Source organism: Capra hircus, chromosome 20 (assembly GCF_001704415.2).
Source record: "Capra hircus breed San Clemente chromosome 20, ASM170441v1, whole genome shotgun sequence".
In the NCBI taxonomy this organism is placed as follows: Eukaryota; Metazoa; Chordata; class Mammalia; order Artiodactyla; family Bovidae; genus Capra; species Capra hircus.
Window position 1 is genome coordinate 33,200,308 of NC_030827.1, and position 26,562 is coordinate 33,226,869.

At 38.8% G+C, this 26,562-nt stretch overlaps 1 protein-coding gene across 1 annotated transcript in view; it reads left to right on the top strand.

The window, feature by feature from the left end:
• The window catches only part of PLCXD3 (phosphatidylinositol specific phospholipase C X domain containing 3), a 199,268-nt gene extending 189,955 nt beyond the window's left edge, over positions 1 to 9,313 (top strand). Inside the window, exon 3 of the mRNA XM_005694750.3 lies at positions 2,467 to 9,313. Within this exon, the coding sequence (XP_005694807.1) occupies positions 2,467 to 2,620 (154 nt within the window). The 3' untranslated portion in view covers positions 2,621 to 9,313. The remainder of the gene's footprint in view (positions 1 to 2,466) is intronic.

Below are 26,562 nucleotides of genomic sequence, written 5' to 3' on the forward strand. Positions count from 1 at the left end.
CAACTCTTCGCAACCCCATGGACTATAGACCACCAGGCTCCTCTGTCCATGGGATGCTCCAGGCAAGAGTACTGGTGTGGGTTTCCATTTCCCCCTCCAGGGGATCTTCCTCACCCAGGGGGTCAAACCCTCAGCTCTCATGTCTCCTGCATTGGCAGGTGAATTTTTTTTACTACTAGTGCCACCTTTTCTCCTCAGTTCCTTTCAAATATATTTATTGTGGCCGCTGCAATGTAAGTTCCCATTATTTCTGGTCTAGATTCCATCCACAGCTCTCTGGTTGTTAGCTCTGATCCTAGTCTTGCTTTCTTCTCTTCATTTGTTCACGCTGAAGGCAAACGACACTCTCTGAATCACAAATCTAAGCATATTATTTCCCTGGTTAACAGCTTTAAGTCGATTTCCATTCTGAAAACCTTCTGTCTTCCGGTCCCTTCTGATTTCTCCAGAACTTTGAGGCTTTCTTAAATTTTATAGCTTCTTTGAGATTCTTAATTTCATCATGATCTCTCCACACACACCTCTGTATATTTCCTTCTCTCTCCATCGAGGCATTCAACGTTCTCATGGGCTTCCTCATTCTTCCATTGTTGTTGCACTGCTACCTCTAAGACCTCGGTTCATTTATGCCTTTCTCAACCTCCCTTCCTGCCTGCTTAAGTCATAGTGGTTTCTCTTCAATGTGCTATCGTAGGATATTGCATCCTTATTAATAGCTGGATCTGTCTGTCCAAATGCCCTACTCCTGAGCACACCATACCCCTGTTAATGAATGTAGAAATGCTATTTTCTCTGTCTGAAAACATACCACATCATCCTCCATCCCTCATTTCCACCCTCACCCAGCTAAGTCTTCCTAATCTCTCAACATTCAGGGAGTGCTCTTCTGAAAACTTTTCCCTGATTTTGCAAATGAGGCTAGGTGACTCTCTCCACTGTGCTCTCCAGGTGATGAATCATCTTTTGTAATTAAGTCAGATCACAGCACTGTTCTGCTCAAGATCTTCCAAAGACTCCCCATTTCACTCAAAGTAACACTCAGAACCCTTGTCATAGCCTACAGTGCCATACAGCATCTGCCCCCCTTTCCTTATTATTCCTCTAACTTCATCTTTTAATGATCTCCTCTTCCTTTTACCAAGTTTACTCCTGCTACCCATTTAAGGCTATGGCAGCAGCTGAAATGCTTTCCCTGGCTATCTACTTGACTAACTTCCTTGTCTCCTTCAAACCCTTGCACAAATATCCCCTTGTCAATGCACCTGTGTAAACACCCTATTTGAAGTTGCAATCTGCTCCACTCCTCTCTATCTGCACCCTTCAAATCTTCCCTTTTTTGCTGCATTTTAGTAGCGCTTCTTCCTTCCTATCAAATGATGTAATTAATTTATGATTTTTATTCATGGCTTGTCTTTCCTTATTAGACTCTAAGCTCCTCATAGGTGGATATTTTTATCTGCTATGCTCACTCAAGTTTTTCAAGTGGTTTCAATGGTGTCTGGAATAGAAGAGGTGATCAGTAAATAAGTTTAAAGGATGAGCCCTGATTGTACTATATTAAAATTGTCTTCCTTGTCCATCTGTCTACCACCAAACTATGCACTCTGTAAATGCAGGGAGTTTCACTAGTATGTCTATTTATAATATCTAGCACATTTCCTGAAAATAGTGGGTTTGTAATAAATGTTTGCTAAGTGCATGTACTCATCCTTGACCTCACTAACCCATAGTTCTCCAGGGTTTGCAATCGCACCATACCAAACTAGAAAATGAGCGCAAGAATGTTGCTTTCTTAGTGGAGAAATTTCACTATAAATTCTCATGGCATCTGAGATCTCCAAAGATGGAGTCGAATATTGACTGATATAGTGACTACAGTCAGCCCTCCGTATGCTTGGGTTCCATATCCACAAAAATCGATCCTGGGTTGGTTGAATTCATGAATGCCGACACCATGGATAAAAAGGACTGACTTTACAACTTCATTTTATGTAAGACACTTGAGCTTTCACAGACTTTGTTATCTATGGGAATTTCTAGAACCAATTCCTCATGGATTCCAAAGTGTTAGTCTCTCAGTCTTGTCCAACTCTTTGTGATCCCATGGACTATAGCCCACCAGCCTCCTCTGTCCATGGAATTCTCCAGCAAGAATACTGGAGTGGGTAGCCATTTCCTCCTCCAGGGGATCTTCCCAACCCAAGGATTGAATCCACGTCTCCTGCATTGCAGGCAGACTCTTTACCATCTAAGCCACCCTCCAAGGATGACTGTATTTCTCCCACAAGTCACTTAAGAGGGTAAGAATTTACCATCATCCATTTGGTTTTCTTTTTTCTCCATTATGTATCTGTAATTGGGGCATTTATTTTAGTAAGTTAGAAAACTAGAGAAAGTCCTGGGGATTGCAAGCTTGAAAAATAATATCTTTCCTTCTGTAACATCTCTTTTTCTTTCCTTCCTCAGAGCTCTTCCTGCCATGATGCAGTGGGTCCGCACACAGAAGCCAGGGGAGAGTGGCATCAATATTGTCACTGCCGACTTTGTAGAACTTGGTGATTTCATCAGCACTGTCATAAAGCTCAACTATGTCTTTGATGAAGGGGAAGCCAACACTTGATGGTACTGTTTGGAGTATCAGTGAATAAGAAGGAGAAGATTCATTGTATTAGATGTATTATCTATAAACACTCTGATCTTCCTATTCCACTGAGTTTCTGAAGGGATAAGGGCTGAAAGTGGGTGGGAAAGGGGGAAACCATTTCTTCAGTGATTATTATCATACTCTTCATTACTATAAATATTTCATTTTCCATTTGATAAGCAAAACCTACTTCTAGTGTTAGGGATTAAAAAAAGACTAGTAAATTTTGTTTTTCAGAATTAGTCTTTGTAACTTATGGGTGTTTACTTGATTGTGTTTCTGATTTCAACTTAGGGCTCCAACACTTTCCTCCAAATGAAACTTTTTGCTCCCTCTCTCGCTCGCTCTTTTTAATCTGATGCTGTATGGGACTTAAAAGTAATTGAATGCCCAGCATAATGTGTATTACATTGTTGTACTGAAATTTACTTGTTTTGTAGGATTTGGTATAACATTCTGTAGCCTGCAGTCTTGCTAACTTTTGGTCATAGGTAATATGCATCAAATTGATTTCCCTGCATCAGTAATACTGGAGGCCATAATCAGTAAATTTTGTGTCATCTAAAAACAATAGTGTTTCACAGTATTTCTATTGAAGGCAGCTATAAATATAGAATAAAAAACTTTCGTGGAAGAACAATTAGTGCCAACTCCGTATTGAAAAATGGAGGTGGTGAGGAGATGGATATCACTTTAATTCTGAAATCTCCTAAATATTGTCTTGAAAATACCCAGTAAATGAAAAATTATGTGTGTTAAAATCAGAAAACTCTGTTGGACCTAGAGATGATCATATTGAATAAAATAAGAAAGAGAAGGACAAATAGCATTTTATATCTCTTATATGTGGAATAAAAAAAAAAGATACAAATGAACTTAAACAGAAAAAGGCGCACAGACTTAGGGATTGAATTTATGGTTACAGGGGGAAGGGTGGGGACAGGAGAGATAGATTGGGAGTTTGGGATCAACATGTACACACCACTATATTTAAAATAAAATGGCTTTCCATGGAAAAGTAAGTAAAAGTAAAATTATAAAATAAAAAAATTAATTAAAACAATAGAATCAGAAAACTCTGAAAAGAACACTTACAAAAGTTCTTCTAACAATTAACTTGACTAAAAAAATTAAAATAAGAAAAGAAAGAAAGAAGTGAAAGGTTCTGCAAGCTTTCCTACCAAATTAAGATTTCCCAACATGTCATTCTACATCCCAAATTTTGAGGAACATATTCTGAGAAGCTTCAATTTGAGTTTTTTTAAATAAAGTTGAGGAAAAAGGAAGGGTCACAGAATGAATGAGAACAATATCTTTGAAACTATGACTGTGACCTCTCCAGAATCCATCAAGCATCTTCAGGAGATTCTTAAGTCTATGTGATTTGAACAGATTTTGAAAATCGCTTTGGGGTTCCATCCATCTCACCCCAGGGTTAATTTTGAGGCAGAGGCCAAAGTTTCGCAGCAAGTTTCTGCCTTCTACCATGTAATAGTCCACGTGTATGAGGAAGAAAAATGCAATACAACTCTAAGCATTGCTTCCCCCTTGGTGTCATTGCGATATTTGACAGCTCCAAATAACCTTAAAAGAGCACAATAACCCTTTCCTATATGCCTCACAGGACTATTGTGAGGCATTTATAAAAATCTATAAAATTTGTTGAAATTTGTACAATTCTGAATTATTTTATCTTCATGTTTAGAAATAATCACAGCTCAATAGTTTCCTGGGGGGAAACAACATAATCCATGTCAAGTGAGACCATAGAGAAATAAACGTATGCTCTCGGTTTTTAATTAATTTAAACATACAACGTGTGGTTTAATCTCTGAGTCTTAGGTAAGGGATTTGATTCCAAGTTTATGTACATTAAAATTATAAATAATTAAGAGTTTATTAGAAGACTATAAATATTCACTATCAGAAAATAGTATTTACTAACCACTGTGGGGAATGGAGAGAAATTGTTTAGACTGAAGAGAACATTTATGAAAAGTACACAGCTGTGTTTTGTTGACCAGGTAGCATGCGTATATATATGCAACAGATATAGTCTCCATTCCAGTTGTGTGTATTTGTATCAGCAAACAAAATAAACCAATCTGTACCTACTCCTTGCAAGCGGACAGATACAAATACACACAAACACACACAGTCAAGGACAGACACAGTGACAATTCTTCTTTTCAAGTGAAAACTTTGATGATATTAAATACTTTAGTTTTAAGACCAAAACCCTTAACAGTGTATGAAAAAGAGTTGATGAGAACTTTGAAAGTAGAGTAGCTGATTATATTAAAATATTTTTGTACAAATAGATAATATTATCTACAAATATAGTTTTCTTTCCACTTCCTTTCTCCTTGCAGTTTTATTGTCTTTCTATATCTTTCACCTGCTCTTTTATGTGCAATGGAATATGATTCCTTTTATAAGGACGATAGCTTATTGGAATTAATGTCCTGTGAAGTTGTTTTTTGGGCAGGTTTTCTCTGACTATTCATTATTCATCCCTCAGGAGGACCTTTAGCCAAGCAAATTTACAATGACACAAGGATTTAACTTCTAAATGTATGAGAAAACAGATCTTTCAACATATTAATGAAAAATGAGTAAAATATAGAGGTAACTATGTTGTATTTTCTTGAACTTAGATGCTTTCTTATAATATTCGCTTAGAATTAGCTTTGTCATATTTGTCATTTGGGTGCTGGAAAAAAACAAACATGCTGAAGCATTAGATTAATCGCACAGTTTTTCAACTGGAGAAAGCATTTAATTGCTATTAATAAACCTGCACATAGAGACCTTGTTTGACAAGAGATATTTCCAAGCCAATGTTTGGTTTCCATGTGGATATACAGTATCTATGTAGCAGGCACTGGGAGTACATGGATTTGCCTTAATTTCTAAAGGAGGGAATAGGTAGACGTGAATCCAGCTAGAGGAAGAGTTCACTAGAAGGGATTCTTTTGCAAGGAGAATAGAGAGAAGATGCCTTTGGCTGTCTTCTGTCCATTGGCCCTGCTCTGGAACACACCTGGGGAGCAGGCTGTGGGCCTTAAATAAAGAGGTAAGGGTGAGGACTAGTGGTATGTGATTAGAGTTTGCCATCAGTCTAAGCTCCTTTGTCTTAGTTAGACATTGTGTTTCCAGAGCATTTGAGCACAAGGGCTACAAATAAACCCCCAAATGGTAGGAGATATATCTTGGTGCACATTTTGTTTTGCTTAGTTCTTAACTTTTCCATCATTAGTCCTGCAAGGAAGAAAAAAAAAACAAACCAGAAACAAAATCCAACTTTTACCCAATTATAGCAGGAAATCAAAGGGGTGAGTGGCTGATGAGGGAAAATATGCAAAGAGTATCATTTTTTGGTTTGCTTTCCTGTCTGTAATTTTGAAGGCCCAATATAGTGATGACTCCTGCTATTTCATCCTTTATGTCTCCCTATTACTACACAGTCATATGAATGCAGAGAATGAGGAGGCATCTTTTAAAAGCCTTAGGATACTCTATATGATGACCTCAATATTCACTTTCAGCCATACTAGGAAAACTTACTTTTCATGGAGCACCACCTAACAGTGAATGTATTAGAGCATAAAGTGTTTGGTATGTATGCACCTATGTGTGTACACACGTAAACACATGCAAACACACAGAGAGAGCATGAACATCTCACACATTATTCAAGTGGAAACCACTCTAATCAATCAACCTGATTCTATTGCAGTTTTAACTCTTAAAATCATTATCTCCTACGTAAGTAGGCACAAACATAATTTAAATATTTAAGAGGAGAAAAATCACTAGAAAACCAATGAAAAATAAGACCATCATAAATAAGAAATGCCTAGCAGTGATAGTCTTAACTATGTTGTCAGCAACACTTCAAGCTGGAGAATCAAAGATGAACTTAAAAATCATAAACAAACACACACACATCTTCTCTTACTGTTGTTTTAAGTTCTTTGAGGCTCTGAGATGTTTTAGCCAATGTTACCCATTCAGGATCTCCCCTGTTAGGACTCCAGACAGGAAAGGTGGAAGTCTCAGGAAATGTATGTTTTCATGAGTTTTTCAGTTCTGCAATTTTAATGATCCAGCGACACAAACTTCTGACCTTTGGTTGCTCTTTCCAGATCAGAGCTTCACAGGTGGAGTGCTGCTTTCTGAATCGCTAATAGAAAAGAATGCATAGTGTCCCTCAAGATATGCTAAACAAGGTTTTTTAAAGTGTTTTATGTTATAGCACTTTAGTCTTTTCAACTAGATCTCAGTGACACAATGGTGTAAATGCTGTATTTGCCATAACTTACTGGTGGCTCCTGTGTTACATACAGTTTTAAATAATGCTTTAAATTGTTAGTTTTCCCAATGACAATGATCAAATGTTCTGTGGAATTTGTAAAACGTGTTGATTAAGTCTATTGAAAATTGTGCACTTTTTATTTCATTTGTGATACTCTTTTATAGTTATTAGTTCTAAATGTGTATTTGTATGAGTCAGAAGTATGTGCTTGTATGTGGTGTGTGTGTAAGTGTACTTACTATATCTTGTACAAAATCAAACTTATCCTAAAGAAAAAGGGCACATTATGACCAGCCTTAATACCTTGACATTTTTGTTACTGTTGCAATTTGGGATTAAAATTTAAAAGGAGATTATGTTTTTGTTAAAAACGGCCTTTTTTTTAACCACATGAGGAATGTGCTTTAGTACTTATTTGAGTTCTCACAAGCAAATAATGCAGCTTGTGGGATACCCAATGCTCTTTAAGTTTCAAACATCAATTAATTTATTAACTTCATTAATGTGCAAAGAAACTAAATTCAGACTCATTTCCATCCACAAGAGAGCCAGTGCACTTCTAAAGTTGTTCTTCCAAACATGGAACCCATTTTTAGGGAACCCAAGTTTTCCTTAAAAAAATGTTTCTCCAAACCATTACTTTAAAAAAAAAAAAAAAAGTCTTCTCAAGTATAATGAACTGCCTTGGCTCTGTGAGAGTCACGAAAGACCCATCAACATTAGGTGGTACCAATGTGATTCCCTTTGCAAAAAACCAGGAAGCAACACTCCTGAATTTTTGCTATCTGCCTAAGTGCATTCAAATACTAATTTAAGGATCTGCACTGGTGGTCATGTTCAAAGCAAAACTCTGTAATCTTTAGGTCTGGGATCTTGGTACAGGATATTAATCTACCTTCTTTTCTTTTCCTCCATCTTCAATTATTTTTGTCCCATATTTAAGATTGCTAGATAGAATACTGGATACCCAGTGAAACTCAAATTTCAGATACACATGAATATTTTTAGTATAATATTTCCCAATATTTCATGAGATGTACTTATACTAAAAATTATTCATTGTTTATCTTAAATTTACATTTAATTGGATATTACTGCATTTTTTTTAAATCTTAAATCCCTATGCATCCTATCATTTTCAGTAGGGCTACCTATAGGGGATAACATCCTACCTCTTTCCACACTCCTGTGTTAAGATAGTTCATGAAAATCAGTAGTCTTAATTCCCCTCATGAAGGAAAATATTGGCCCATGCCAAGTCCCAGAAATGTGTTATGAAGGGCCAACTGAAATACAGGAAGAATAATCAGGCAAGAACTTTAGTAAGATCAATGCCACAGTCACTTGTCTATTGTGAGATCCAAGTCTCTCTCCCCACAATTAATCCCTAATGTAACATTCCCCAATAATTTGGGACAACCTGAAACATACCCATATATTAAAACTGCCCCTGGCGAGAAGTACCTTCTAATTCATATCAGGACCGCTTTAAAAATTTGTTATCTTTTTCTTTCAGAGAGGTAACAAACGAATCCATTACTCTTCTTATTAATGACTTAGCACAGATTATTTTTATCAGATTAGATCTGGTCACCTATGGAATTGTAGAAAATTTGACATAGAAAGGAACTCTCTTGACTGCTGGAGGAAGAGAGGAGTGTCTGAGGTCTGGACACAGCTCTGTCTGTGCCTATTCAGGAGATTGGGTGGAAGAGACAGCAGGCGGGAATGTAGTTCCTGGCAATGAAGCCGCACCGGCCAGAGAGACTCGTCAAAGCAGATTATCACAACCAACACCTTTTCTAAGGAATTTGAACCCCAACCCATCCCAGAGAAAGAACCGTGAGACCTAAGGCCATTTTCTAGACAAATTTGTAAAGCATAAAATGTGTTGAAATTCCTAAAATAGAGTTTTCAAATATTTCTGAATCCAACAATGACTCCTTGGCAGGGTCTGAATGGGGATGGAGTTTCAAGACATTTGGGTAGCTGCCTCCTCTCTTGAAATTTATATAAGTGATAGGAAAATCCAAATCTCTTAATGTAACATTTCCATCTCATGGCCCCTGCTTCTGCACATTTCTGTTGATTTACTTCATGTCTAAAGGATGGGAATTTGCAGAGCTGGTGACATTTCCTTCATTAGACACGAGAAATTCACCAGTGGGAGACCTGTGCCTTCTCTTTTTAGGATCTGATCATTGATACTTTAATAAATGTGATGTAAAGAAAATACATGCCTACAGTTCTGTTTAGCAAATGAAGTTTTTTTGATAATATTGTGTTCTTAATGTTAAAAAAAAGTTTCTTTGTATCCAGTGAAAAGCCTAATAAAGTCCTGATACCAGTTGTCTTAATTTTTTTATTTCATATTCATCAGCACTTTATTACAGCCCCAAAGTGGATCTTTTAAATAAGACATGACTCAGAGCAACAGAAAATGTCATTCTTTTTTAAAAAATATAAATCACTGTATTAGGATTTCCTCTGTGAAAGAATATATCCTCCACCAAAAAAGGCAATGCCATGATTGCTTCCATTGCATCAAAGTCAGGCATCTTCAAAGTCTGATGCTTTTAGCTTCTGGTATTGCCACAAAAGCCAATATCACTATAGCAAAACCATACTGATGAATATAGTATATTAGCATTACAAAACACCATCCTGACACCGTGTATAAGATGCTGTACACAAGCATGGGTGCCGTTTTATATCTGTATCGCAAAAACAGTAAGAAACTGAGGCCCCATCCCTTCTTTTTGCTCCCCTCACCTCCAGAACTTCAGATGAAACTACTTTTTCTCAACAGCAGAGGCTGACCTCATAAAGTAAATTGAAAGTGTTAGTCACTCAGTCATGTTCAACACTTTGCAACCCCATAGACTGTAGCCAGCCAGGGTCCTCTGTCCATGGGATTCTCCAGGCAAGAATACTTGAGTGGATTGCAATGCCCTCCTCCAGGGGATCTTCCCAACCCAGGGACTGAGCCCAGGTCTCCTGCATTGCAGGCAGATTCTTTACCTTCTGAACCACTGGGGAAGCGGAGCAGGCCCCAGAAATTAAAGAAGTATCTCCTTTCCGCAGGTTAGAGAAGTTGGCACTTCCAAGATGCAAGGAGTACGCACATCACTTGGCATTGGAGCAAATATTTCTCTTTTAGTGAAAAGCAATATTGTGGCATGATGGTGCCATTTCAACATTGGCTGTAAACATATGGTTCAATATTTGTCGTTGCAATGAGCTGCAATAATGGCCACCCTGGAATTAAGTGGCAGGAGGTGAACCTAAATGTAACTGGGCCTCTTCTACCATGTTCATCTTTCAGTCCTGTGGATAGAAATATTAATATTCCTGGAAACATATGGCACTTTAGGCAAAGGTGAAACATAGTAAAAACCACATTAAATTCTACAAAGTGGGATTTAGTGCCCTTGGTGAGAAACCCAGGAGGCAATAGAGAACGCCAGTGCTAGCAGTTCTAAGCATTCGTTGGCAAAACACTCACACTTTTTCCCTCAGAGGAATGTAAGCTTGACCTCTTGGGGTTTCACTGAGAAATAATGAAGGAAAAAAAAATCTTTTGCCTCAACACAACTGCTAAGCTGTTATTAAACTGTACTCTTTCATTATGGAAAAAGACAAATCTGCCTGCAGACCTGTTTCTATTTTGGCATGGGGAAAAAGCAGAAAATATTAATTTTGAACCAATAACTCTTTTCTCATTGAACTAAAGGTTATAAATCCTTGATTTCAGCTTTGAAAGTAAGAGGCACATATTCGCTATTTTTGTATTCTCAGGGGATAGCAGTTATTAAAACATGTTTGAAAACAATGAAATGAAACTATGATGGGTTATGACCCAACTGAAGGGTAGACAAGTGCTTGATCAGGCTGTGCACATGTGGAACACTGTCGAATGGTGATGAGGCATCAAAAAAGTAGCAGGCAGTATCCTCCACCTCTTGTATTCCTTGGAGAAATACTGAAAACACTGGGAGAATTTAGAGGAATATACACTGCATGGTGTTCTCTTCAAACACTAAGACCTCTTATCTTAGCTGTAAAGTCAACTCCAAATCTTTGTGCAGAATATGTGCCCAGGGGAACTTGTGTTATGATTCATCTGTTTAAAAGTAGCTGAGAAAGGATATGAGAGGGATTACATTTTGAACTTCAACAAACCTCTTGTTAAGTGTTCCCATTCCTCATCCACTTGCATATATAAGTGGGGTTGCATGAATACATTAACTAAAATTCCACAGGATTTTCTTTCCGCACAGGAGATCTGGTCACACACCCTTTGGGAAGACTGTCTCCTTCCTTACACTTTCCTGCATCCCCAGAAGGTGTTTTCTGTGTGCCAAGCAGAAATCCAGAGCCTCTGGCTACTGGCTGCTGCTACGCTCTGATAGCATGCCCTCTATGGTCTCCAATTATGGCCCTTTCTCCAAGCGCTGTGCTGTGCTTAGTCACTCAGTCGTGTCTGACTCTTTGTGACTCCATAGACTGTAGCCCACCAGGCTCCTTTGTCCATGGGTTTCTCCAGGAAAGAACACTGGAGTGGGTTGCCATGCCCTTCTCCAGGACATCTTCCCAACCCAAAGATCGAACCCAGGTCTCCCTCATTACCGGCAGATTCTTTACTATCTGAGCCACCAGGGAAACCCAAGAATACTGGAGTGGGTAGCCTATCCCTTCTCCAGGGGATTTTCCTGACATAGGAATTGAACCAGGGTCTCCTGCATTGCAGGCAGATTCTTTACCAGCCAAGCTACCAGGAAAGCCCCCATATATCCATCAGAACCAGCAATCCTCCCAGTGGGCACTGCTTTCCCTGGGCCGAGCATCAGGTGTTGGAGAAGACTCTTGAAAATCTCTTAGACTGCAAGATCAAACCATTCAATCCTAAAGGAAATCAATTCTGAATATTCTTTGGAAGGACTGATGTTGAAGCTGAAGTGCCAATAGTCTGGCCACCTGATGTGAAGAACGGACTCATTAGAAAAGACCCTGATGCTGGGAAAGATTGAAGGCAGGAGGAGAAGGGGACAACAGAGGATGAAGTGGTTGGATGGCATCACCGACTCGATGGACATGAGTTTGAGCGAGTTCCAGGAGTTGGTGATGGACAGGGAATTCTGGCATGCTGCAGTTCATAAGGTCGCAAAGAGTCAGACATAACTAAGCGACTGAACTGAACTGAACAGAACAGAGGCAAAGTCCTCAGGTGCTAAAGCAGTGAGTGGTCTGCTGCCAAGCAAAGAGAGATGAGGAAATGCTTCTGTCTTTACGTTACATTCTTGTGTCCCAATAATTTCCCAAGATCAGAGGCAAAGAGCTTATTCAACTCCCTCTCTCTTTCTCTCTCTGTCTCCCTACTCCCGCCCCACCCAATGGACTTATGACAGAAATTAAATCCATTGACAGCCACCATACGGTTCTCAAAATCTCTACTCCCCTCTGAGGACCAAGGCATTTGTCCTGGTCAATTTATCTTCCTGGTTTTTCCTTCTCTCAAAAAGCCATCTTTTGATAGACCCACTCCCAATTCTGTTATTTAGTCTCGTTCTAGGACCCTACATGCATGTGGCCTAAAAGACCAGCAGCTCCTGCTTGTAGTCATTTCTATTAGATGAGCAAATGACCAAGCTGGGCAGGGGACTTTGTGTACAGATGCCTAGCTTCTCCTTACTGGCATGCTTCCTTCTCCTGTCCACTCCAGAGAAAACTTATTCCCTCACAAACAATCTAATGAACTAATTCAAAAGGAAATCTTCATAGGGATGAAAATAACGGTTGTTAATCTTATTTTTTTACCTTAAAGATGCACTTACAGATAACTGAAACTCCAAAATTTTATGCTGCTGCTGCTGCTAAGTTGCTTCGGTCACGTCCGACTCTGTGCGACCCCATAGACGACAGCCCACCAGGCTCCGCCATCCCTGGGATTCTCCAGGCAAGAACACTGGAGTGGGTTGCCATTTCCTTCTCCAATGCATGAAAATGAAAAGTGAAAGTGAGGTCGCTCAGTCATGTCTGACTCTTCGTGACCCCATGGACTGTAGCCTACCAGGCTTTTCCATCCATGGGATTTTCCAGGCAAGAGTACTAGAGTGGGATGCCATTTGCTTTCATACCTTATTCAAGAATACACATTGTATTTAGTTGCACTGAAGCAGGTTCAGCTACAACAAAAATTCTGATAAATTTTCTTTCCATTTTTAAAAAATTACTTAGTTAATTTTTTTTGTCATTCAAAATACATTAATTCTTTTTTCAAAAGTTTTTTTTTAAGATTTAAAATGTTTTATTTTTATTTTTTATTTTTTTAAATTTTAAAATCTTTAATTCTTACATGCGTTCCCAAACATGAACCCCCCTCCCACCTCCCATAACATCTCTCTGGGTCATCCCCATGCACCAGCTCCAAGCATGCTGTATCCTGCATCAGACATAGACTGGCAATTCAATTCTTACATGATAGTATACATGTTAGAATGTCATTCTCCCAAATCATCCCACCCTCTCCCTCCCTCTGAGTCCAAAAGTCCATTATACACATCTGTGTCTCTTTCCCTGTCTTGCATACAGGGTCATCATTGCCATCTTCCTAAATTCCATATATATGTGTTAGTATACTGTATTGGTGTTTTTCTTTCTGGCTTACTTCACTCTGTATAATCGGCTCCAGTTTCATCCATCTCATCAGAACTGATTCAAATGAATTCTTTTTAACGGCTGAGTAATACTCCATTGTGTATATGTACCACAGCTTTCTTATCCATTCATCTGCTAATGGACATCTAGGTTGTTTCCATGTCCTAGCTATTATAAACAGTGCTGCGATGAACATTGGGGTACATGTGTCTCTTTCAATTCTGGTTTCCTCGGTGTGTATGCCCAGAAGTGGGATTGCTGGATCATAAGGTAGTTCTATTTGCAATTTTTTAAGGAATCTCCAGACTGTTCTCCATAGTGGCTGTACTAGTTTGCATTCCCACCAACAGTGTAGGAGGGTACCCTTTTCTCCACACCCTCTCCAGCATTTATTGCTTGCAGATTTTGGGATCACAGCCATTCTGACTGGTGTGAAGTGGTACCTCATTGTGGTTTTGATTTGCATTTCTCTAATAATGAGTGATGTTGAGCATCTTTTCATGTGTTTGTTAGCCATCCGTATGTCTTCTTTGGAGAAATGTCTATTTAGTTCTTTGGCCCATTTTTTGATTGGGTCATTTATTTTCCTGGAATTGAGCTGCAGAAGTTGTTTGTATATTTTTGAGATTAGTTGTTTGTCAGTTGCTTCATTTGCTATTATTTTCTCCCATTCAGAAGGCTGTCTTTTCACCTTGCTTATATTTTCCTTTGTTGTGCAGAAGCTTTTAATTTTAATTAGATCCCATTTGTTTATTTTTGCTTTTATTTCCAGAATTCTGGGAGGTGGATCATAGAGGATCCTGCTGTGATTTATGTCTGAGAGTGTTTTGCCTATGTTCTCCTCTAGGAGTTTTATAGTTTCTGGTCTTACATTTAGATCTTTAATCCATTTTGAGTTTATTTTTGTGTGGGGTGTTAGAAAGTGATCTAGTTTCATTCTTTTACAAGTGGTTGACCAGTTTTCCCAGCACCACTTGTTAAAGAGATTGTCTTTACTCCATTGTATATTCTTGCCTCCTTTGTCAAAGATAAGGTGTCTATATGTGTGTGGATTTATCTCTGGGCTTTAAACTCTCACTGTTTGCAGATGGCATGATCCTCTACATGGAAAACCCTAAAGACTCCACCAGAAAATTACTAGAGCTAATCAATGAATATAGTAAAGTTGCAGGATATAAAATCAACACACAGAAATCCCTTGCATTCCTATACACGAATAATGAGAAAGTAGAAAAAGAAATTAAGGAAACAATTCCATTCACCATTGCAACGAAAAGAATAAAATACTTAGGAATATATCTACCTAAAGAAACTAAAGACCTATATATAGAAAACTATAAAACACTGATGAAAGAAATCAAAGAGGACACTAATAGATGGAGAAATATACCATGTTCATGGATCGGAAGAATCAATACAGTGAAAATGAGTATACTACCCAAAGCAATTTACAAATTCAATGCAATCCCTATCAAGCTACCAGCGATATTTTTCACAGAACTAGAACAAATAATTTCAAGATTTGTATGGAAATACAAAAAACCTCGAATAGCCAAAGCAATCTTGAGAAAGAAGAATGGAACTGGAGGAATCAACTTGCCTGACTTCAGGCTCTACTACAAAGCCACAGTCATCAAGACAGTATGGTACTGGTACTTAGTTAATTTTTGACTACACTGGGTCTTCAGCACTGCTCTGGAGATTTCTCTAGTTATGGTGAGCATGGGCTATTTCTTTGTTTCTGTGCATGGGCTTTTCATTTTGTGGCTTCTCTTGTTAACAGAGAACAGGTTCTGTGTGCATGGGTTTTGGTAGTTGCAGCACGCCAGCTCAGAGGCTGTGGCTCTCAGGCCCTAGGCCATGGGCTCCAGTAGTTGTGGAACATGACTTGATTGCTCTGTAACTTGTGAAATCTTCCCAGACCAGGGATTGAACCTGTGTCTCCTGCACTGGTGGGCAGATTCTTATCCACGGTACCACCAGGGAGGCCCTTCTTTACATTTTTATTCTGTCACAATTTTTCTAATTTTCCTTGTTATAGCTGCTTAGATTGTTGCTTTCTCAGTCACTAAGTCATGTCCAACTCTTTGCAATCCCATGAACTGCAGCACGCCAGGCTTCCCTGTCCTTGTCTCCCAGAGTTTCTCAAATTCATGTCCATTGAGTTGATGATGCCATCCAATCATTTCATCCTTTGTGGCCCTCTCCTCCTCCTGCCCTCAATCTTTCCCAGAATCAGAGTCTTTTCCAGTCTTTTCAGCTTTTCACATACGGTGGCCAAAGTATTGGAGCTTCAGCATCAGTCCTTCCAATGAATATTAAGTGTTGATTGACTGGTTTGAACTAACTTAGTATATGTAGAAGTATTTATAAGAGTGTTTGGCACTCCAGGTACCCAAAGGACTCTCAAGAGTCTTGTCCAGCACCACAGTTCGAAAGCATCAATTCCTTGGCACTCAGCCTTCTTTATGGTCCAACTCTCACATCTGTACATGACTACTGGAAAAACCACAGCTCTGATTATATGGACCTTTGTTGGCAAAGTGATGCCTCTGCTTTTTAATACAGTCTAAGTTTGTCATAGCTTTCCTTCCAAGGAGTAAGCATCTTTTAATTTTGTGGCTACAGTCACTTTCAACAGTGATTTTGGAGCCCAAGATAATAAAATCTGTCACTGTTTCCATTGTTTCCCCATTTATTTGCCATGAAGTGATGGAACCAGATGCCATGATCTTCACTTTTTAATGCTGAGCTTTAAGCCAGCTTTTTCACCCTCCTCTTTCACCTTCATCAAGTGTCTCTTCACTTTCTGCCATTAGGGTGGTATCATCTGCATATCTGCTGCTGCTGCTGCTAAGGTGCTTCAGCCATGTCCGACTCTGTGCGACCCCATAGACGGCAGCCCACCAGGCTCCACTGTCCCTGGGATTCTCCAGGCAAGGACACTGGAGTGGGTTGCCATTTCCTTCTCCAGTGCATGAAAGTGAAAAGTGAAAGTGAAGTCGCTCAGTCGTGTCTGACTCTTCGCGACCCCATGGACTGCAGCCTACCAGGCTCCTCTGCCCATGGGATTTTCCAGGCAAGAGTACTGGAGTGGGGTGCCATTGCCTTCTCCTTGCATATCTGAGGTTGTTGATGTTTCTCCTGGCAATCTTGATTCCAGCTTGTGATTCATTCAGCCCAGCATTTCACATAATGTACTCTGCATAAAAATTAAATAATCAGGGTGACAATATATAGCCTTGATGTACTCCTTTCCCAATTTTGAACCAGTTCTTTGCTCCATGTCTGGTTCTGACTGTTGCTATAGAGAGAGGTAAAGTGGTCTGGTATTCCCATCTCTTGGAGAATTTTCCAATTTGTTGTGATCCACACAGTCAAAAGCTTTAGCATAGTCAATGAAGCAGAATTAGATGTTTTTCTGGAATTTGCTTGCTTTTTCTATGATCCAGGGAATGTTGGCAATTTGATCTCTGGCTCCTCTGCCTTTTCTAAACCCAGCTTGTACATATGGAAGTTCTCAGTTCTTGTATTGTTGAAGTTTGGCTTGAAGGATTTTGAGCATTAACTTTCCAGGATGTGAAATGAGTGCAATTGTATCATAGTTAGAATATTCTTCGGCATTTCCCTTTCTTGGGATTGGGATGAAAACTGACCTTTCCCATTCCTCTGGCCATTGCTGAGTTTTCCAAATTTTCTGGCTTATTGAGTGCAGCACTTCAACAGCATCATCTTTTAGGATTTGAAATTGCTCAGCTGGAATTCCATCACCTCTACTAGCTTTGTTTGTAGTGATGCTTCCTAAGGCCCACTTGACTTCACACTCCAAGATGTCTGCCCATGATTTTAAGGTATATATTTAATTTCTAAACATATGTGATTTTTAAATTATCTTTGATATGAATTTCTCATTTTGATATTAATTTCTCATCTAAATGCTTTCTTCTCTGCAATCACCTTCTGTTTTTCTTTGGTCTTTTAACTTTATTGAGGCTTTCAATAGCTAAGTTAAAGATCTCTCTTGGTAACTGTCACATTGCACTTGAAAATATGTGGGTTATTTTCAAATAGCTTTTGATATTGATTTCTAACATAATTCCATGGTAATAAGAACAGCACTCTAGATGATTTCAAGATCTTTAGCCCATGAAATTTTTGCATCTTGCTTCATGTCCCTGGATATGTTCCAGTGTCTCCAGATTTATAGTCTATGGGAATTTGAATAGAATTTGTATGCTGCTGTTGTGTGAAACTTGGATAAACCTTAATTACATTGAATTGGTTCATAGTGCTCTTCAGGTCTATTACATCATTCTACTTTTCTGTCTATTCATTGTATTAATTTTTAAGAGTTTGATATTGAAACTCCAATTAAACATTTTTATTTATCTACTTTTAAAAAAGAAAAGTGAAACTCACAAATCAGTGTATTACAGATGGTTTTCATAAGGGAAAGGCCAGTGGTTTTGTGTCTCCCTTCTATGAGATCTCCTGGGGATCCCTAGAGAAATTTCTAGGACTCTCTTGACCTACACATCTCAACCTTTACACACAATTACCAGAATCTCAATAAAGTGCAGATTCTGAAAAAGGAAGACAAGGATAGGGTTCCAGATTCTAACTTTCAGAAAAACTCCCGAATTCTGCTTCTGCTGCTATGACAGGCAGCCCCCCGTGAGTAGCCAGGCTATGGAGCCCAACTTCAGAACACCTGCTAAGCCTTGGCTTTTCCATGAGATTTATTTCAGGGAAGAGTAAATGAACAAGTCTTTCATTTTGAAACAAACAATTTGGATAGAGAAATTATTATTACGAAAGAAGAAACCAAGCTAGTCAACCTAAAGTGAAAAGTAGTGAAAGTATTAGTCGCTCAGTCATATCTGACTCTTTGTGACCCCATAGACTGTAGCCCACCAGGCTCCTCTGTCCATGGGATTTTCAGGTAAGAATACTGAAATGGGTTGCCATTTCCTTCTCCAGGGTATCTTCCTGACCCAGGGATCAAATCTCCTGCATTGCAGGAGGATTCTTTACAGTCTGAGCCCCGAGGGACTCCCTAAAGCCACCAGTAACTACTTGTAGTATGCTGCAGCTAATGCTAAGTTGCTTCAGTCATGTCTGACACTGTTCGACCCATAGACGGCAGCCCACCAGGCTCCCCCATCCCTGGGATTCTCCAGGCAAGAATGCTGGAGTGGGTTGCCATTTCCTTCTCCAATGCATGCATGCATGCTAAGTCACTTCAGTTGTATCTGACTCTGTGAGACCCTATGGACAGCAGCCCACCAGGCTCCTCTGTCCACAGGATTCTCTAGGCAAGAATACTGGAGTGGGTTGCCATTTCCTTCTCTGGTGGTCTGATGAAGTCAGGTTTATTTATCCATCACAATGAGAAATGAAACATAGATTATCTCACCAAACTAAGGAAAATAGAGAGTCATTATGGAGTTCTGTGTAGGGGCAGAGTTTAGGTGAAATTTGACCACAAATTTAAGCCTATGTTGATAGGCTGGAGGCAAGGGAAGTCTGTGTCAAGGCTCTGGACTGCAAAACAAGCCAAAGGGCTTGTTTCCTTTGACCCTTCAAAGTTAAGATAGCTGTGGAAACCTATGTGCAGAAACCCTGGATCTGAATTTCTGCTCCCAGATTGTGAATTGAGGCTGCTTTCCTGTGTCAAAGTGACTTAAATTCTACACACAAGAGTGGGATGTTCCATTCTTACCGTAAGAATTTCAAATAGCCATAGTCACTCATAAAGGGGGTTATTATGACACTTTAGAGCTGCAGTGTGTCCTTGGGAGAAGTATTTCCTGTTAATTTTGCAGAACTGACTTTATCTATGCCTGTTATTCCAGCCTGATGAATAGCCAGACAGCTTTTACTTTCTTAGCCGAAGCCATTTTTTTTTCCACTTTTCCAGTTTGTAAGTGATAGAAATCTAACTCAAGTTAATTTCAGCCAAAAAAAAAGAAGGGTACTTTTCAAGCTCATTGAAACCGAAAAAATAAGTAGCTTTAGGGATAACTGGATCTAAGCTCTCACAGAATATCATTAGGGCTTGATTTTTTTTCTCTATCTCTGTTTAACTTGCCTCTGCATTGACTATATTTAAGTAGTTTTTACACAGTGAGGCAAGATAACCAAAGGGTGTTTCTTTTTTCCCAATAATCTCAACTTAAAAAAATTTTTTTTGAGTCTCATTGGTCTGAGTTGGGTCTGAAGCCACCTTCTCAATCAAGTGCTACACACGTGAGAATGGATGGAGAATGGGAGAGTGGTGGCTTGCAAGGAAATGTGAAGTTCATGACTAGATGTGAAGAGTCAATTACAGATGTCCTTTACAGACATTCGCAACACCCTGAAATCATGACCTGTAGGGGACACTGCTTTCCTTTATTCAAAAGTTGTTCTGGATTGCTTTGACTTCAGTTCTGAATTCCAGAGATAAGAAAAATTAATGCTAAGTAGATTTTTAACTTTAATGTTATGGGGTCTTTCTAAAAACACTTTTATGGTAAATAATTTCAAACTTCCAGAAAATTTTCAAAAGTATTGGAGAAAACTTGCACATATATTTTCCTTTTAGTCATTTGTTAATTAATATTTTTCAATATTCTATAAAATAGTATTTTAAAGTATTATTCATATTCCAGAAACAATTAATATGTCATAACTGAAAACTTTAAAATCTACATCCTTGAAGACATTCATATAATAAAATTCATTCAAAATGCACAATAGTCTAAAGCACCACAGGGAATATAAAAATACAACCTATAGCTCATATAAAAAGAGGAGAAAAGAAAATATAAAAACATATAAATGGTACATACCTAAGATGTATCTGTGGGAGGGAGTAAGATATGCTATTTAGTTTGGATAATATGCGGAAATTCTTACTGTGAGGTAAGTGACAGGCAGTTCTTCTGAAAAATGTATTCATCTGGACATCAATTTCCTACCTTGCAAACTGAATCTATTGCTTAGTGAAATGCTCTAGACTAACAACTTTTAGCAGACTCTTATTTCTTAATGAGATATTCTAGACCTCTAACTAACTGTTAGAGAGAAGAAAGAGGTTCTCTAAACTGTATAAATGCTCAGGGAACATGGTAACACTAGAGACCAAAAACATTCCTATTTGATGTATGTAACACTTCAACAGTGTCCTGAAATGCTGCAATGCTTAGGCTATTATAACATTTTTATCTTTAATATGAATAACATTGAAATCATCACATAAAATTATTACTTTTAATTTAGAAATCTAATTGGTACTATAGCTACTTTAAATTATTTCTTCTTACCTCATGCTTCTTTTGATCTTTATGACTACATTGTTGTGTTTTGATAAATGTCAACACTAGGAAAATTAAGCCTGTATTAAATTTTTTATGTACTAATGCTTTCTTTGTACCATCTTATTTAGTTGCAGTTGTCAAATACCTACCTTGGAGTTTAAGTTTTATTATCTCTACCTTCTTTATTTAAAGAAACCAAGACTTTAATAACTTGCCCAAGTTCACACAAGCTAATAGAGGACTGAACCAGAATGTAGATGCAGGCATTTCTGGATCAAGGACTTGTCAGGCCCCTGTAAAGCCCTCTGAATAAAATAATAGTAATGATAAGAAAGATATAAAATAGTTGTGCCATTGCTATTGACTATTTAGTGCCCCTCCCCTGCATTAACAATGGCAGAGAATGTTAGTGCTTCTTGAAGAGTTAGATTAGAGAAAGAAGATCAGGAATGTTTATTGTCTAAGGAGCATACATCATACATCATAACTTACAGTGCTTATTATGTACACTTATAGAGACCAACTGGAATTTTTTTTTCCACTGCAGCTTCTTGTTTCCACATTCTGTTTTGTTCATTGCTTGACTCACAGGGATCTCTGTTAACACGTGGGAGAGGGAAAAACAAGTAATAGGCTTATCTGTCATCCTTGCAATTATTTTCATAGAGATTTTTTGAAAGATACCTGGCTTGTGTGCTTCATTTATAACAATTTTTTTTTAAGTAATCCACATGGATGGATATGGATTCAATTCATTTTTCCCCCAGGGGCCAGATTTTATTTAATTTATACATATAATCCACTCTTTTTCCGGCTTCCCAGGTGGCTCAGTAGGTAAAGAACCTACCTGCCCTGCAGGAGATGCAGACAGACACAAGTTTGATCCCCAGGTCAGGAAGGTGCCCTGGAGGAGGGCATAGCAACCCACACTCCAGTATTCCTACCTGAACAATCCCAGGGACAGAGGAGCCTGGTGGGCTATAGTCCATAGGGTTGCAAAGAGTCAGACATGACTGAAGTGACTGAGCATGCCACTCTTTTTTCAAGATTTTTTTCCCACATAGGCCACTACAGGGTCAAGTTCCCTGTGCTATTCAGTAAAGTTTTTTTTTTTTTTTTTAGTTATCTATTTTATATATAGTAGTGTGTATATATAAGTCCCAGTTTCCCAATTTATTCTTCCCCTGTCCCTTATCCTCTGATAACCATCATTTTGTTTTCTATATCTGTGACTCCTGTTTTGTAAATAAGTTCATTTATACTGTCCCTTTTTTTAGATTCTACATATAAGGAATATGTAATTTGTCTTTCTGTGTCTGACTTGCTTCACTTATTGCCATAGAGATTTAGTGGAACAGATCAAAAAAGGAAATTATTAAAAGGCAACTTGGAAGAATAAAGAAGCTATGCAAGCAAACATCTTGTTGATGACTGGACATTAACGATTGTTCTCAGTAATTCAGCAATTTGCTTTAAGATCCACTTAGGAAACACCTCCCTCCTATTTTTAATGCTTAGAATACTTGATTATTTGACAAAATAAACACATGACCTATGCTTTGATTAGAATGTTGAATATATTTTATTCATGTGCATCAGGAAAGCTTGCAATTTTAGCTCACAAACTTTAAGCTCTAGGTCAGATTTCTGTTCGTGCTTGGTCAGTCTCATCTGACTCTGTGACCTCAGGGACTATAACCTACCAAGCTCATGGGATTGTCCCAACAAGAATATTGGAATGAGTTGTCATTTCTTCCTCCAGGGGACCTTCCCAACCCAGGGATCAAACCCTCATCTCCTACATCTCCTGCATTGCAAGTGGATTTCTTACTGGTGAGTCACCAGGAAAGCCCTTCCTAGTGAGGAGACTTAAATAAACCAGGGAAGGAGGATTTGGAATATTTGGTGACTATAATTTTAAATGGGAAATTGAGAAAAGTCTCACTGAGAAGGTGGTATCTAAGCAAAGACCATATTTGCTCAAGAGTAAAGCAAGCCATGGCAATGTCTGAAGAAAAGTGCACTCCAGGCAGGGTTTTGCAGACATCTCTTATGCATCCCTGAGATTCTCTTGGCCTCGTTCTTGTCTTGATACAGTTCTGAGGAGACTCAGACTGATTTAATTTCTTTCCTTCTGCCCCAGGGCTTCCTGTTTTCACTACTGCAGACCCTGGGGCACCTAAACCTACACATGTGCCATTTGAAGTGCTGTGGAATTGCTACCCAAGGGGATAAATTTCAGCTAATGCAAAAGAGAATTCTGTGGATAAATTGTCTCTCTTTGGGTCCTCCAGGAACATGGCTGAACAACTGACAGCACTAAGTGGAAACCAGCTCACTGTGTCCTTGCGTTGGCTCTCCCCACTTCTGAGCATGCCTGGACACTCTGATTATCACTCAAGCTCTACGCCTCTGTGTCTGGCTAGCTAAAGTTAAGATACAATGGAAGTAAAGTATTTCAAATGGAAGAAGTACAAAACCCTGAGACAGAAATCCAATTGGTAAGCTAAAGAACAGCAAGAAGGCCACTGCGGTAAGGCCAGATGGGGCAATGGGAAGAATGAAAGGAAATTAAGTCAATGAGGCAATGAAAGTTCAAGTTCATGAAAGGTCTTATAGCCTCTGATGAAACTAGGCTTTGGTTCCGATTGAGGTAGGAAGTTATTGACATGCTGGCTTAAGATTTAATAGGACTCCTGTGAGTACACTGTGAACAAGAGAGTGGAGAGAATGAGAGTGAAAGCGAAAATACAGTGAAGAGCTCTCTGTTGAAATTCTGGTAAGAGATGACGGTGGTTTTGGCAGCAAAGATGAAGGAGACGTGTGGGATTCTGATTATATCTTGATGATCAGGACTTTATGGAATGAGAAAGAAAGAAGCAGCAAGGATGACTCCAAGGAAAAGTTGATTTGATATGAATTGATTGGAGGAAAACAAAAAAGAGTAGGTATGAGGGGAAGCTCAGGGATTCAGCTTTGGACATACTAGTCCAATAAACCCATAAACTCCCAGTGAAGATGTCGTGGAAGAAGAGGTATCTCTACATCTGGATTTCTAGGGAAAGTTCCAAGGCAATACTCGTCAAAGTGTTGTTAGGATTCAAATCTGTGAGAATGAATGAGATCACCAAAGAAATCAGGGTAACTGGAGAAAAGAAGAGGCATGGTACTGGGCCTCAGGACGCTCCGCCGTTAAAGTGAGGCAGATGGAGAGGAGTCAGCAGCGAAGCCTGGCTGTTGCTTTGTGGTTGGTGAGGATAATGACAACCGGGAGAGAATGGTGTCCCAGAAACCCAGTAAAGAAAGCACTTCAAAAAGAAAGAAGAAAATGAAAGAAAAGAAACGTGATTTATTTGCTGAATGACTCTGAAAAAGCAAACAGATGAGTGCTGAAAACTGACCATTGGATTTAGTAACTGGAACTTAACTACTGAAAACAATGATTTTTATTGGAATAATAGAGCCAAAAACATGACTTGAGTGGGTTTAAGGGAGAATGGGAAAAGAAGAATTAGAGGGAGTAAAGACCACACTTTCAAGGGTTTTGGCTGTAGAGGAGAGCAAAATAAATAAATAAATAATAAAATAATAGTGGAGTGATTACTGGAGAGAAAAGTGAGGTAAAGAAAGTTTATTTAACATTGCAAAATAATAACTTATAAGGAGATAATGGAATTAATCTGGTGGGAGGTAATTTAAATTAATGGCATAAGAGAGGAGTATTTCTGGGGCAGTAGCCCTAAAAATGTGGAGGAGAATAGAATCTGATGGACAATTGAAGAGATTGTTCCTTGGACTTCCCTAGTGGTCCAGTGGTTAAGAATCTGCCTTCCAATTCAGAGGACATAGGTTCAGTCCCTGGTCCAGAAACTAAGACTCCACATGCCTCGGGACAACCAAGCCAGCGTGCCACAACTACAGAGCCCACACGCTAGAGAAGAAACCCTCATGCCAAAAGGAAAGATCCCACATGCCACAACTAAGACCTGATGCAGTTTAAATAAATAAAACACAGTCACTATTAATGTTAAATTAAAAAAGAAGAGGTTGTTCTTTTTTTTTAATTTATTTTTTTATTTTTTAAATTTTAAAAGCTTTAATTCTTACATGCGTTCCCAAACATGAACCCCCCTCCCACCTCCCTCCCCATAACATCTCTCTGGGTCATCCCCATGCACCAGCTCCAAGCATGCTGTATCCTGCATCAGACATAGACTGGCAATTCAATTCTTACATGATAGTATACATGTTAGAATGTCATTCTCCCAAATCATCCCACCCTCTCCCTCCCTCTGAGTCCAAAAGTCCATTATACACATCTGTGTCTCTTTCCCTGTCTTGCATACAGGGTCGTCATTGCCATCTTCCTAAATTCCATATATATGTGTTAGTATACTGTATTGGTGTTTTTCTTTCTGGCTTACTTCACTCTGTATAATCGGCTCCAGTTTCATCCATCTCATCAGAACTGATTCAAATGAATTCTTTTTAACGGCTGAGTAATACTCCATTGTGTATATGTACCACAGCTTTCTTATCCATTCATCTGCTAATGGACATCTAGGTTGTTTCCATGTCCTAGCTATTATAAACAGTGCTGCGATGAACATTGGGGTACATGTGTCTCTTTCAATTCTGGTTTCCTTGGTGTGTATGCCCAGCAGTGGGATTGCTGGATCATAAGGTAGTTCTATTTGCAATTTTTTAAGGAATCTCCAGACTGTTCTCCATAGTGGCTGTACTAGTTTGCATTCCCACCAACAGTGTAGGAGGGTTCCCTTTTCTCCACACCCTCTCCAGCATTTATTGCTTGCAGATTTTTGGATCACAGCCATTCTGACTGGTGTGAAGTGGTACCTCATTGTGGTTTTGATTTGCATTTCTCTAATAATGAGTGATGTTGAGCATCTTTTCATGTGTTTGTTAGCCATCCGTATGTCTTCTTTGGAGAAATGTCTATTTAGTTCTTTGGCCCATTTTTTGATTGGGTCATTTATTTTTCTGGAATTGAGCTGCTAACACCGCACACAAAAATAAACTCAAAATGGATTAAAGATCTAAATGTAAGACCAGAAACTATAAAACTCCTAGAGGAGAACATAAGCAAAACACTCTCAGACATAAATCACAGCAGGATCCTCTATGATCCACCTCCCAGAATTCTGGAAATAAAAGCAAAAATAAACAAATGGGATCTAATTAAAATTAAAAGCTTCTGTACAACAAAGGAAAATATAAGCAAGGTGAAAAGACAGCCTTCTGAATGGGAGAAAATAATAGCAAATGAAGCAACTGACAGACAACTAATTTTAAAAATATACAAACAACTTCTGCAGCTCAATTCCAGAAGAGGTTGTTCTTACGAGGAGCAAAGATGTTTCATCTATAATAGCAAGAGGGAAGACAGAGCATAAGGATGCAGGTGCTGGTCAGTGGATAAATGTAGTGTGGGAACTTGTGGACCTTCTATGATTGCCACTCACAGAATCTGAAACCAAATTCATCAGCTGAGAGTAAGGATGAGTGGGGAGGTGTTGAAGGTAGAGAGAGAAGGAGAGGGCATGAAATAGTCATCAATCATCCTTTCTGTTTAAAAGTTTAGATTTCTTTTAGTCTAAGACATTGCTTCTTATCTCACCTAC